The 13,874-nt window shown below is 49.0% G+C and overlaps 1 protein-coding gene across 1 annotated transcript; it reads left to right on the forward strand.

Annotated features, from left to right (window-relative positions):
- The first annotated feature begins 699 nt into the window (after positions 1 to 699).
- LOC103672916 (cationic amino acid transporter 3-like) lies at positions 700 to 5,563 on the forward strand. Its single transcript, XM_008701619.1, has 11 exons — positions 700 to 1,119; positions 1,843 to 2,001; positions 2,773 to 2,950; positions 3,139 to 3,251; positions 3,416 to 3,638; positions 3,790 to 3,929; positions 4,029 to 4,131; positions 4,307 to 4,509; positions 4,698 to 4,864; positions 5,168 to 5,276; positions 5,442 to 5,563. The coding sequence occupies exons 1-11, from the start codon at positions 747 to 749 to the stop codon at positions 5,561 to 5,563; spliced, it is 1,890 nt and encodes a 629-aa protein (XP_008699841.1). The 5' UTR covers positions 700 to 746.
- The last annotated feature ends 8,311 nt before the right edge of the window (positions 5,564 to 13,874 follow it).

Below are 13,874 nucleotides of genomic sequence, written 5' to 3' on the forward strand. Positions count from 1 at the left end.
CAGAGCAGAGCAGTGAGGAGACCTTCCGTGCCCCAAAGGAGCAAGCAGCAGGCCTGTCTCTCCTGCCTCGGAGACAAGGTCGGTCCTCCCTCCCTCCAGGCGACTGGGAGGTCACTCAGGTCTCCTGCTCTGCCCGACCCAGGCTAGTCCGTCTCTCCCTGCAAATTCCGTCTCATTCTGCCCCAACTCAGGACTCCAGTTCCATTTTACCCTGCAGGTGGATGAGGCAAGCTGTTGGGTTGCACAATCCTTGGTGTAGACGTGTGTGGAGTGGGAGCTCTCGGATCGCCAAGCCCTGCAAAGCAGGCGTCGCTTCCCATGTAACGAGGGAGGGAGGGAGCAGGGACAATAATGATGATCTTTCCCTGTTTTATGGAGGGGAGGTAGCTCGTGCGAGATTGGATGGCTGATGTGAGAACCTGGATGGTCTGGCTCCCGGGGTCAGGCTTTTGTCCCCTCAGCTAACAGGGATGACTTTCCCGTCCTGCGAGCTTTTGCTTGCTTCTTTTCAAGTGACCCTCCCAGTAACTTCAAGACGTACTAAAAGTCATACTTACGTTTGAGAAAACAGGAAACGGAGGCGCAGAGATGGGTGACTGGCCCAGGTTGTCCTGTCACCATGCTTTGCGGGATCGGTCTTCTATCCGACGACTCCCAGGGCCACGGGGGATGGACATTCCTGACGGTATTCTCTTGTTTTCTCTGCAGATATTGGCCTCCTCCTCCACTCCTCCACTCCACCGAGGATGCTGTGTCAGCCTGTTTGCCGGTTTGGCCGGAAGCTGGTGCGCCGGCGGCCCCTGGGGCCGAGAGAGGGGGCTGAGAGTCGCTTGGCCCGGTGCCTGAGCACCCTCGATCTAGTGGCCTTGGGTGTGGGCAGCACCCTGGGAGCGGGCGTGTATGTCCTGGCGGGCGAGGTGGCCAAGGACAAAGCGGGGCCGGCCATCATCATCTGCTTCCTGGTGGCCGCCCTGTCTTCTGTGCTGTCCGGGCTCTGCTATGCGGAGTTTGGGGCCCGTGTGCCAGGCTCCGGTTCTGCGTATCTCTACAGCTATGTCACAGTGGGACAATTGTGTGCTTTCATCACCGGCTGGAACCTCATACTGTCCTATGTCATTGGTGAGATGGCGAGGGAAGGTGGGGGGAGCGAGGGACTCAAGGTCAGGGAAAGAGGCACGGCCTTGGGGCTTCCCTCTCTGTCGTGAGCACTTTGTTATTCGCCTTGTGGGGGGAGGTGGGTTGTAGCGCAGGAAAACCCCAAAACTTCATTCTACTCAACTCTGTCCTGCTTTCCTAGAACAACAGGAATGGGGGCTGTAGGACGTGGGGAGGCAGAGCTCCGGTGGGAGAGAGCGAGACAAGTTTGGGAAGGCAGGGGCGCCTGGGTGGCACAGCGGTTAAGCGTCTGCCTTCGGCTCGGGGCGTGATCCCGGCATTATGGGATCGAGCCCCACGTCAGGCTCCTCTGCTATGGGCCTGCTTCTTCCTCTCCCACTCCCCCTGCTTGTGTTCCCTCTCTCGCTGGCTGTCTCTATCTCTGTCGAATAAATAAATAAAATCTTAAAAAAAAAAAAAAAGTTTGGGAAGGCAAATTCCCCGTCCCTCCCAGCTTCCCTCTTTTCTTGCCTGACATAATCTCGACCTCTTTCTAACCATATTAAATAGTTGACCTATTTTATGAATCATCTGTGTCTGCTCTCCCCACCCCACGAAAAGAAACTCTAAGACATTAGGCATTTTGTCGGGCTTCTTTCCCCCATCCCCCCAAAAAGATATCCCATGGTGCATAGCAGGAGTTCAGTTTATGTTTGCCCGTGAACATTCCTCCTCCTACCCCCGCAGGTGCCGCCAGCGTGGCCAGGGCCTGGAGCTCCGCCTTCGACGACCTGATTGGGAACCAGGTCTCTCTGCTCCTGAAGGGAGGTTTCTCTCTGCAGGTCCCCCACGTGCTGGCCACGCACCTGGACTTCTTCGCGCTGGGCCTGGTGCTGCTGCTCACTGGTGAGGCATCGTCTAGCGTGGGAAGAGCGGGGGGTGGCGGGGGAGCCATGCACGGAACGGTGGGCGGCACTGGAAGGGAGGGTCTGTGATGAGAGACAGGAAGGCAAGTCTTAGACCTCTGCTTCTGTCCCTGGGCGTTACTGACATTTTGGGCTGGATCAATGTCTTTGGTGTGGAGGGCTGTCCTGTGCATTACGGGTGCGCGTATGTGTGTGGGTGTGTTTCAATCATTGCTGGATGCTGAGTAGCGTCCCTGGCCTCTGCCACTCCCTAGATGCTGGTGGCACCCACCCGCCAAATCGTGACAGTCAGAATGTCTCCAGACATTGCCAAATACCCTTGGGGAACAAAATCACCCCCAGCTGAGCATCATTTCCTTAGACTGACAGATTTCTTCCTTCGTACTGAGACCAAAGTTTTTTTTAATCGAGGTGGAATTCATATCACATCAAATCAGCCACTTCGTTTTATTGCCAGCTTTACTGAGATTTAATTGACCTACGACATCGTGCAAGCTCCAGGTGTACATCATGTGTGTATCACAGGCTGGTTACCACGATAAGGAATTAACCATCTTCGAGGGCACAGTGTTGGGCACCCCCATGTCGTTCCAAACCCCAAAAGCACCAGTACCCCCAAGAAGGAACCCTCTTGGCTACTAAGCAGGCACTGCCCATCCCCTGTCCCCCCCGCCCCTGGTGACCACCGGTCTGCTTTCCGTCTGTATGGGTTTAGTTATTTTGGATATTTCGTATTCCGTCTTTCCCGCAGGACTCCTGGTCCTGGGAGCTAGTGAGTCGGCCCTGGTTACCAAGGTGTTCACGGGCGTGAACCTTTTGGTTCTTAGCTTCGTCATCCTGTCTGGCTTCATGAAGGGAGATCTGCACCACTGGCAGCTCACTGAACAGGACTACAGACTGGCCATGTCTGCATCCAATGACACTTCTAGGTTAGGCGGGCACCCCTGGCCATGGTAGAGTGTGTGGGGAGTACAGCTGGGAACACGGTGGGGAATCAAGCGGAGTATGGTGGGCTGGTGGATCCAGATGGTGAGGGAGGACTTACGGTATCGACTGAGCCGTCAGTAGAGATGGCTGAACACGTCCCCGTGTCCTCCCTTGTTCTTTCTCACCACAGCCTGGGCCCTCTGGGCTCTGGAGGGTTTATGCCTTTTGGCTTTGAGGGGATTCTCCATGGAGCAGCGACGTGTTTCTACGCATTCATTGGTTTCGATTGTATTGCCACGACAGGTGACACGGTCGTTCTGCCCCATCAAGGGTGTGGGCACAGTTGGGCTGCCCTCGGGCAAAGGGTTGGTAGGGGGGTAGCCTGCTTCTGAAGGTGGAAGAGGGAAGAGGATTTTGTGCCTTCACCCCCGTATTTTCCTGACCCACAACGTCTGCCCATCCTGCAGGGGAAGAAGCCCGTAATCCTCAGCGTTCCATCCCCTTAAGCATCATCATCTCTCTCTTCATCTGCTTTTTGGCGTATTTTGGTGTCTCGGCGGCACTCACCCTCATGATGCCCTACTACCAGATTCATCCCGGCAGCCCCCTGCCACAGGCGTTTCTCCATGTGGGATGGGCCCCTGCCAGATACACCGTGGCTGCTGGAACCCTCTGTGCTCTTTCATCCAGGTCAGTGTCTGCCTTCTCCCTGTCTGGGAGATTCTCAGGTATCTCAGCCCTTGGGCTTGAGAGAGGAGAGGGAGAGACACCTGGCCCCATGCCGGCTGGGGTCTGTCCTGCCCCTCCACGAGCTCACGTACACTCCCGTTGTCTCCTCCAGCCTCCTGGGTACCATGTTCCCCATGCCTCGAGTGATCTATGCAATGGCCGACGATGGGCTCCTTTTCCGGGGACTCGCCCGGATTCATCCCCGCACACACACCCCCATCATGGCCACCATGGTGTCTGGAATTTTTGCAGGTGAGGAAACAAAACCCACTCCTTCCATCGGTTTCCTTACCTTGGATATTTCCAGTGGTTCCTCATCCCTTCCCCCATCTCGTTTGTGCCTCATTCTAGCATTCATGGCATTCCTCTTCGAGCTCAGTGATCTTGTGGACCTCATGTCCATTGGGACCCTGCTTGCTTACTCCCTGGTGGTCTTTTCCGTTCTTGTCCTCAGGTGAGACTCCACTGCGTCTTGACTGGGGGTTCTTGGACTCATGGGGCTTGGTGAGGAGCTAATCCTCTTCTGCTCCATGCTGCCTCCGTGTACTGCGGCACCCAGGGCGGGAAGGCTGCCTGATGTTGGATGAGTGGGGGCTGGTGTTCATATTGCCTCGATACCTCTCATTCAGGTACCAGCCAGACGAGAATTTCGGCAAGAACGAGAAAACAGAGGTGGAAATAGCTGAGATCAAGCCTGCCCCTCAAGCAGGTTCTTCGGAATCTGTACCTGAAGCTGGACCCCCACAGGCTCTGGCGAGTCTGTGTAACCCAGTCAACACCACCCCGACTCTGAAATCTGGCCGCATTGTCTATGCATGTGCCTTACTGCTGGGTGAGCAGTGGGGTTTCTGTCTGTGGTGGGAGGGGGTGGGAGTTTGTGTCTTTGGGAGCCAAGGAGGAGGCTCAACGAGATGGTGGCCCTTCTTGACGGGGGCAGTTTTGGGGTGGGGTGGGACCCAAGGTCTTGACATGTTTGGCTTCTGGAGTTGGACCTGTTCTCCTGCACCTTGCCCCGTGCAGCTCTCCTGCTGACCATCCTGGGCCTGCTGCTGGCCCAGTGGCCCAGGCCTGTGCTGTTTGGGGACCCGGCGTACACCACAGGGGCTGTGCTGCTGTTGCTGCTCATTACTGGGCTCACGTTTGTCATCTGGAGGCAGCCCCAGAACCCCGCTCCTCTTCACTTCAAGGTAGGTGACTGACCGTGTGTCCCCAGACGATGCACCTTGAGTGAATGAACTCTGTCTGCTTTGAAGTCTACCACTCTTGGCTGGGTCAGGGAAGAAGGTGGTCCGTTGCTAAAACAATGAACTGTTCCCTGACCCATACTCAGTACTTGATTACCTCCGTTGACCAACACCCACTCCCTCGGGAACGCCCAGTGGGATAGGAGTAGGCCCTGAAGGTGCCGCGTAGGACTGGACCCCGGTGGCGTGGGGATCTCCCCTTCAGACATCTGTGCTGTGTTCAGGGTGCACTGACTTTGCCCGCAGGTCCCTGCTTTGCCTGTGCTCCCACTGCTAAGCATCTTTGTGAATGTTTACTTGATGATGCAGATGACCCCTGGGACCTGGGCCCGATTCGGCATCTGGATGCTGATTGGTAAGTGGCTTTCTGGGGAGAAGAGGCTCTCAAGGGCTACAACTCAGCCCTCTTCCTACTACCTTTCCCCAAAACTGTCTCAGAGGCCACAGTAGAAGGCCTGTTGGGCACTTCTAAGTGCGGGGAAAGCCTACTTTTCCATCATTTGTCTCATTTCTCTACTAGGATTTGCCATATACTTTGGATATGGGATCCGACACAGCTTGGAGAAGGAGAGTGGTCAGCAGCCACCAGCCTCAAGCTTCCCAGCTGTTGACAAAAACACCCCTAGTGCTGAATTAGCTTAACAGGAAATAGATGCTGCGCAGAATTGCTCCACGCACTAGAGGCATCTTCTGGTGAAAGGGAGACTTTGAGCCTCTATGGAGTGTCAAGTTGGGATGCGTTTAGAGCTCTGTATTCGTTGCCAGGGGACGAAGCTGCCTTTAGTCTTGTTTAATTTTTAAGTAAACTTTTAAAAGCATGCTATACAAAAAATTGCATACTTCATAAATGTGCAGCAAGATGAATTTTCACAAGGTACCAGCAATGTAACCAGCAAACAGAGGAAGGAATAAAAGATACCACCTGCACGTAAGAAGTGCCTTCTTGTGCCTATTTGCAGTGAAAACACAGATTGCCACATGGGAAGAAAACACACGTTTCACCTCTATATTGTGTCAAGAATTGTACTTTATTATTTTTTAAAATTTAATTAAAAAAATAATCTCTATCCCCAACGTGGGGCTCGAACTCATGACCCCAAGATCAAGACTCGTGTGCTCTACCCACTTGAGCCAGCCAGGCGCCCCCAAAGAATTGGAAGGGAAGAGACACATCTTGGAAGTGGTCACAGGAAGCTGGGATAGCTATGTTAATATCAGACAAAGGAGACTCTAAGAAAGAGCATAGTATCTGATGAAGTGGATCATTCCATAATGTCCAAGAGAACTGGTTTTTATGTTCCTGCCGGCTTTATTGAGATATGATTGATTTATAACCTTGTGTAAGTGATCGTCTTTCTTTACGTTTCCGTGGTACTCTTAGAGTTACACAGTCGGGTTGATGAGGAAAAGTTGTGAGTTGAAGAAAACATCATTGCCAGAAGTGGGGCGGTGTGGGAAGTAATGGTGGTTGATCCCTGGGTGCCGTTGGTTGAAACCAAAAGTCAAGACATCAGAACACAACACTTGAAACTGAGATTCTAGATGCTGAAGATGTCGGAGATAACCAAGGGCAGGATTGCCTGTGGGGTGAACAACTCAAGGAGAGGGACCATTGCAGGGATGGAGGTCAAGAAACTGAGTAGCGAAGTTATTCGGTGAATTTAAAAACATAGATGGAGGAGGATTGACAGCATTAGAATTATCGCCGTTTTGCAAGTCCTCGCGAAACGACGGGGCTAGGCGGCATTAGTTAACGGGGACAAATTAAGGGGAAAGTCGGATGCGAAAAGGTTATCATTGTCACTGCTAACGTGAGACCACCAGAAACACGTGCATCCCAGCGGGCTGCAGTAGGCAACAGAGCGCGACCCATAAAGGGGTGTGACAGCAAATCAGAACATCATCAAGCCTCTAGGACCATCAGCTCGTAGAAGACATAGGGGATAGGGTCACATGGCTACTGAAAACGCAATCAGCCAAAACCGGAACGTGGGCAATTCTCCAGGAAAAAGAAAAATGAAATGAAAGGACCCAAACCAGAGAGTTGATTGTTTCCGACTGAATATTTATGAGACATGAGAGCCAGATGCTGACGTTGGGAGGGTCCGTCTACCTTGTCTTTTGCCAGGTAGAAGTCGTAGTCTATCACCCAATTTTGTAGGGTCTGATAGAGGTATTGGGGCTGTTTTTAAAATGTGTGAGATTTTGGATGGGCTTTAAAGACCTCAGCTGTGGGGGCCGCAGGCAAGGGGTTGGGAAAGCGCTGTCTGGATCCGATTCAGAACAAGTTCACTGTTCGATAAAGACCTTGAGAGACGGTTGTGCAAATTTGATTTAAAGGATATTAAAGAGTTGATTATTGTAAATTTCTAAGACCTATAAAAGTGGTTGCTGGAGGTCGACAGTGTCTCGTGTCGAGAGTAGCGGTGACAAGCTCCTCAGACGTGAATACTGTGCTTACTCGCAGGGGCCTTGTGGGCGGGCCGGCTACTGTGGTTCCGTGCAGTTCCGCAGGCGACAGCCCGTGCGCAGTGGGTGGAGGACTTCACAGGTGCCGTGGAAGGGAACGTGGAGGGTAGCTGGCTGACAAAGGCAGCCCTAGGGAGCAGACGGTGCTGGCGGCAGTCCCCCTTCTGCAGGTGTTATCTGCTCACGATGGTGCTGGGAACGCAGTGCTGGACGTGAGAGCCACGCTCATCTGCTTCAAGATACGTTTCCTTCATGTAGGGGATTCCACTGATGGTGCAATGCTCAGAGACATATGTGGCTCTCCCTTCATGGCGTACTGCTGGCCCTGTCCGTGCCTCGGCATCCCCACCAGAACGTGGGGACAGAGTGTCTACAGATAGGACTGCCTCGGGACTTAGTCCACACAAAGCCCCCTGCATGGTGGCTGGCACATGGTGCTCTCGCGGGGGTCACTGAGCACAATGACTAAGGACGTGATCTCGGAGGCAGCCTGGCTGGGCTGGAGTCCAGCGTCACCGCGCAGTATTGGTGTGCCCTCGGGCAAGTTACTTAACCTTACTGCATCTCCGTGTCCTCATGGAAAATCAGAAGAACGATGATACCTACGTCATAGCGTTATTGTAGTCGGTATTGAATGTGAGTTTTAGAGACATTGTCGCAGGGATGAGTAATGTGGGTTTTGGTGCCAGGGTGGTGCAGAGCACCACCTTACAGGAGCGGTGGGTAACGCCCTTGACCTGTACGTTAAAAACATGCTCAAGATCACCACTGGGAGAGCTAGTGGTGAGACGCGTGCGGAGCATGTGGCCGTGATTCATCTCCAGTTTATCAAAGTTCAACACTGTGATGCTACCACTGAAATTGTATCTGGATTTTTACTTTCTACAAACGTTCTCTGAAACCTTTCCTCGGGACCCCTGCATCTGTCTAGCATTTATTCAGAAGCCACATTCTCAGTGAAGCCTCCCCTCTATGTCCTGAAAAGATCTCAAATTCCAGACTCCCTCCATCTCCCTCCCCATCTGCAGCAGCCCATCTCTGGTTTACCAGCAAGGCTGGAAGCACGAGGCGCTCCGCCGCTCATGCTTTTTGTCTCCCACTGAGGTCCTGCCTGCAGACCATTCGGTCCAATTTCACCCCAGACTTGTCAAAGTATGTGTGTGTGTGTGTGTGTGTGTGTGTGTATTGTAGTTGACAATGTGACATTAGTTTCAGGTGTACAATGTACTGATTTGACAAGTCTATCAAAGTATTTTTCTTAACTAAAAATTTTTTGTTTAAAAAGCTTCTTTTAGGGGCTCCTGGGTGGCTGAGTCGGTTGGGCGACTGGCTTTGGCTCAGATCATGGTCCCGGAGTCCCGGGATTGAGCCCTGTGTTGGGAGCAGGGAGCCTGCTTCTCCCTCGGCCCTTCACCCCGGGGACTCATGCTCACACTCGTGCTCTCAAATAAATAAAACCTTAAAAAAAAAAAAAAAGCTGCTTTCAGCCAAATAAAACATACTTTTTGAGCCAAAACACCGCCCAGGCTGTGAGTTCCCAATCTTCTCCTCTACAATCCAGTTCTGCTATTCTGATGTAGAAGCGAAGAAAAGTATCAGTCTTTTTTTGTTGTTGTTGTTATGTTGTTAGTCACCATACAGTACATCATTAGTTTTTGATGTAGTGTTCCATGATTCATTGTTTGCGTATAACACCCAGTGATCCATGCAATACATGCCCTCCTTAATACCCATCACTGGTCTAACCCATCCTCCCACTCTCCCCCCGCCCCCGAAACCCTGTTTGTTTCCCGGAGTTCACAGTCGGTCATGGTTCATGTCCCTTCATTTTTCCCTTCCTTCTCCTAATGTCCTCCCTGTTATTCCTTATGTTCCACAAATAAGTGAAACCACATGAAAATTGTCTTTTTGTTTGACTTATTTCACTTAGCATAATCTTCTCCAGTCCCATCCATGTTGATGCAAATGGGGGGTAATCATCCTTTCTGATGGCTGAGTAATATTCCATTGTATATATAGACCACATTTTCTTTATCCATTTGTCTGTTGAAGGGCATCTTGGCTCCTTCCACGGTTTGGCATTTGTGGACATTGCTGCTATGAACATTGGGGTGCAGGTGCCCCTTCTTTTCACTACATCTGTATCTTTGGGGTAAATAGAAAAACAAAGCTGGGGGCATCACATTGCCTGATTTCAAGCTGTACTACAAAGCTGTGATAATCACAAAGACAGCATGGTATTGGCACAAAAACAGACACATAGACCAATGGAACAGAACAGAGACTCCAGAAATGGACCCTCGACTCTATGGGCAACTAATCATTGATGAAGCAGGAAAAAAACAACCAATGGAAAAAAGACAGTCTCTTCAATAAATGGTGCTGGGAAAATTGGACAGCTAGATACAGAAGAATGGAACTTAACCACTCTCTCACACTATACACAAAGATAAACTCTAAATGGATGAAAGACTCCGATGTGAGACAGGAATCCATCAAAATCATAGAGGAGAACATAGGCAGTAATTTCTTCGACATCGGCCACAGCAACTTCATTCATGACAAGTGTCGGAGTCCCTTAAGGGCTTCTTAAGACCTAGCACTGGGTTGGGCACCGACGAGAGCAGTGGTTAGAAATGCAGGCTGTGGTGTCCAGCTCTGTTGAACCCACTCATTGGCTCTATTTTAGCTGTAGGACTGTTGGATATGTTAGTAAACCTTGCTAGAGATTTGTCAACGTATATAAATGCTCTAATTTTGTTTCTTTATTTGAATTTCACAGTTGGCTAGTTATTATGTAATAGTCGAAAGGGTATGAAGTCTTGTCTAGCAAAAAACAGAGGGTAGGTTTTCCAAGTAACCTGGTATAAACATGTGGAAATGTTTGATGGACCTGCCTGTGACTTTCCCTCATACCAATCCTGCGATGCCCCCTTCCCTGACTCTCCAGGGGAAGTCAGTGATCAATGTAATTTTCACCAAGGAGACTCTGCGAATAAGAGGAGGTTCTCTGGGAAAGGTGATACGTGTAATACCATAAAAATAATATATCCTTCTAAGTGGAAATGCTGAGTCAAAGCATATACACTTAAAAGTTTTGGCAAATATTGCCAAATTGCAGCAGTAGAGATTAGTGCTGTCCAAACAGATATAAAGAGAGTCACATAGGTAATTTAAAATGTTCTAGTATCACGTAAAAAAAAAAAAAAGTAAAAAACAGGTGAAATTAATTTTAGTAATAGATTTTATTTAGCTTAGTATATCCAAAATGTTATTTCAACATGTAATAAATGTAAAAATTACTAATGAGGTAGTTTACTTTTTTATTTCTGGACAGTCTGCCAATCCCAGTATATATTTTACACTTATTTGACAGAGAGAGACATCGAGAGAGGGAACACAAGCAGGGGGAGTGGGAGAGGAGGAAGCAGGATTCCAGCAGAGCAGGGAGCCCGACGTGGGGTTCGATCCCAGGACTCCAGGATCACGACCTGAGCCAAAGGCAGATGCTTAACGACTGAGCCACCCCGGCGCCCCTACACTTAGTTTACCAACTAGCCACATTTCAAGAGACCGATAGTCGTACGTAGCCATTGGCTACCATGCTGCATAATGCTGCTCTAGAATTTTCTCCCACGCTCACACGTTGGCTTAGTGCAGCTGTCAGGTAAACTATAGCCCACGCCCCAAATATTGCTCGTGGCCCTATTTTTGTACGGTCTAGAGGCTAAGAGTGGTTTTTATTTTTTAAAAGCTTGTAAAAAGAAAAAAAAATACGTGACTCAGAGCATATGTGACCTGCAAAACCTAAAATATTTAGTATCTGGTTCTTGCTAGACAAAGCTTGGCAACCCTGGGTTTGGTGGAACGGAATGTGCTCAGGTTTATTCTGTGCACCTGCTGTGTTGATGCATTCAGATTCACCTTCGCCACCTACGCCTACAAGAGACTGGAAGCATCGCTAGTGATCTCTGGCTTTTCTTTGTATAATTACTGTATTACTTTTTTCTCTTAGTCAACCTAGCCAAAGGCTTGTCAATTTTGGTGATTTTTTTCAAAGAACCAACTTTTGGTTCCATTAATTCTTTGTACCTTTCTTTTTTAAAGTAGGCTCCACGCCCAGCATGGAGCCCAACAGAGGGCCTGAACTCACAACCCCAAGACCAAGACGTGAGCTGAGATCAAGAGCCAGACGTTCAACCAACTGAGCCACCCAGGTGCCCCTTTATGCCATTTTTCTATTCTCCATTTTGTTTTTCCTCCACTCCAGTCCCTGTTATTTTCTTCCTTCTCCTAGCTTTGGGTTTCGTTTGCTCTTCTTTTCCAGGCTTCCTAGCTTTTCAAATGTAGGGGTTTACTGCTCTGAGTGTCCTTCTGAGCACTGCTTTCCTGGCACCCCACACGTGTTTTGATTTTCGCTCCCATTTTCCAGTTTCCTTGTGAGCTCTTCTTTGACCTGTTTGTTGTAGAGTGTGGTTTAATTTCCATACGATTTTCCTCTCCTTCTGTTGATTTCTGGTTTGATTCCATCATGGTTGGAGGAGATACTAGGATCCAGTGCTTTTCGGTTTGTTGAGACTTGCTTTGTGGCCTAACATATGGTCCGTCCTGGAGAATGTTCTCTGTGTGTTCTGTTGCTGGTGGGGTGTCTGTGAGTTCTGCTTGGGTTTGTAGTGTAGTCTTTTTTTTTGTTATTTTAAAATAGATTTAGTTATTTGTTTATGTGAGAATGTGAGCAGGGGGAGGAGCAGAGGGAGAATTTTTTAAAAAAATTTAGTGAGAGACGAGGGGTGGGGTGAGAGAGCACGTGTGTGAGTGCATGAGCAAGGGAGGGCAGAGGGAAGGAGAGAGAGAATCCTTAAGCCGACTCCCTGCTCAGTGTGGAGCCCGATGCTGGGCTCGATCCCATGACTCTGAGATCGTGACCTGAGCCGAAACCAGTAGTCGGGTGCTTAATCAACTGAGCCACCCAGGTGCTGGTCTTCTCTTTTTCAAATCAATCTCTTGCCCAGATGTTCTAACCATGACTGAAAGTGGGGGTACTGAAATCTTTATGACTGCAGAACTATTTCTCTTTGGTTGTCAATGTTCATTTCGTGTATTTTGAGGTTCCTTTGGTGTGTACATAATTGGTGTATGAATTTTATTAATATATGATGTTCTTCGTTTCCTGTAGAAGTTTTAGACTTGAAGCCTGTTTTGTCTGATTAATGTAGCCACTCCAGCTATCGAATGGATGAGGAAGGAATTTGCATTTGTAAAGATATTTTCTTAATGATGACCATGGGGACTGTGACTGACATCTTAAGTTCATAACAATCTAGTTTGAACTGATGCCAGCCTAGAAAAAGTAACAGAGACACTGCTCTCCGCGAGCTCTTACCCAATTCCTGCCTGTCGTTCATGGTCGGTTACAGCTTTATACATTTTGTGCCTATTAACAGACTGATCTTTCTCATGCATTTATCCTTTAAATCATGTAGGAAATAAGAGGGATTACAAACAACAGGTGCATCACTCACTGGCTTTTGTATTTACCTGTGTAGTTACTGTTTCTTTACATGCCTTCAAATTATGGTCCAAGGTCCTTTCAGTTCAGCCTGAAGGACTCCCTTTGGCATTTCTTGTAGGGCGGATCTGTTGGCAAGCAACTCCTTTACCTTTTGTCTTAATTTCTCTCTTGTTTTTGAAGGACAGTTTTGACAGGTAAAGAATTCTTGGCTGGCATCCTTTTCTTTCAGCACCTTGTATCATTCCTCCACCATGAGATCGCATGAACCCTTGCAACAACTTCTAGACGTATCCTTAATGATAAAGTATGTCTTATGCTCATACATTTGAGAAGGGAATCATCAATTAATGCATCATTGAGGCTCAAATTCATTTGTTCAATAGACATTTCCTGACTGCCTACAACGTACATGGTGCTTACTGTTCAAAGGGGTGAGGAGTCAGAGGTGAGCAAGTCAAAAAAGGTCACAGGATTCAAGAACTCACACTCTAATGCAGAACATAGACAATACCAGGGAACCGGTAGAAACTTCTGTTTCGGATATGCACAAGAAGCAAATGAATAGTGATGTAACGGGGAGAGCTGCGTCAAGATGCTTTAAACCTTATTCTCTCAAAAACTGGGCCTGAAGCAAGGATTATGTACTGACGCTTTGATGGGCAGCCAGAAAACACTTGTCGGAACTGCTCTGATGTCAGAGTGGCAACCACCGAGAGACTACTCTCTTCAAAACTAATTAAAAACACAGTCCAAAAAAAGCAGTTTGAAGGTTAACATTGAAATTGTGGAACAAAGGGGGCCTCTGTTGTAAAGGGAATGGAGGTCTGATGTAGAGGATGAAATGCTGAGATGGGACTGGCTACCAGGCAAACAATGGAAACCCTGGCTGAGAAGCACAATACTGGGAACTTTGGCGATTTTCAGGCGAGCAGTGCCAAGCACTAGAAGAGCTGAACCGAGTGGAGGATGTGC

Source organism: Ursus maritimus, unplaced genomic scaffold (assembly GCF_017311325.1).
Source record: "Ursus maritimus isolate PB19 unplaced genomic scaffold, ASM1731132v1 scaffold_19, whole genome shotgun sequence".
NCBI classification, from domain to species: Eukaryota; Metazoa; Chordata; class Mammalia; order Carnivora; family Ursidae; genus Ursus; species Ursus maritimus.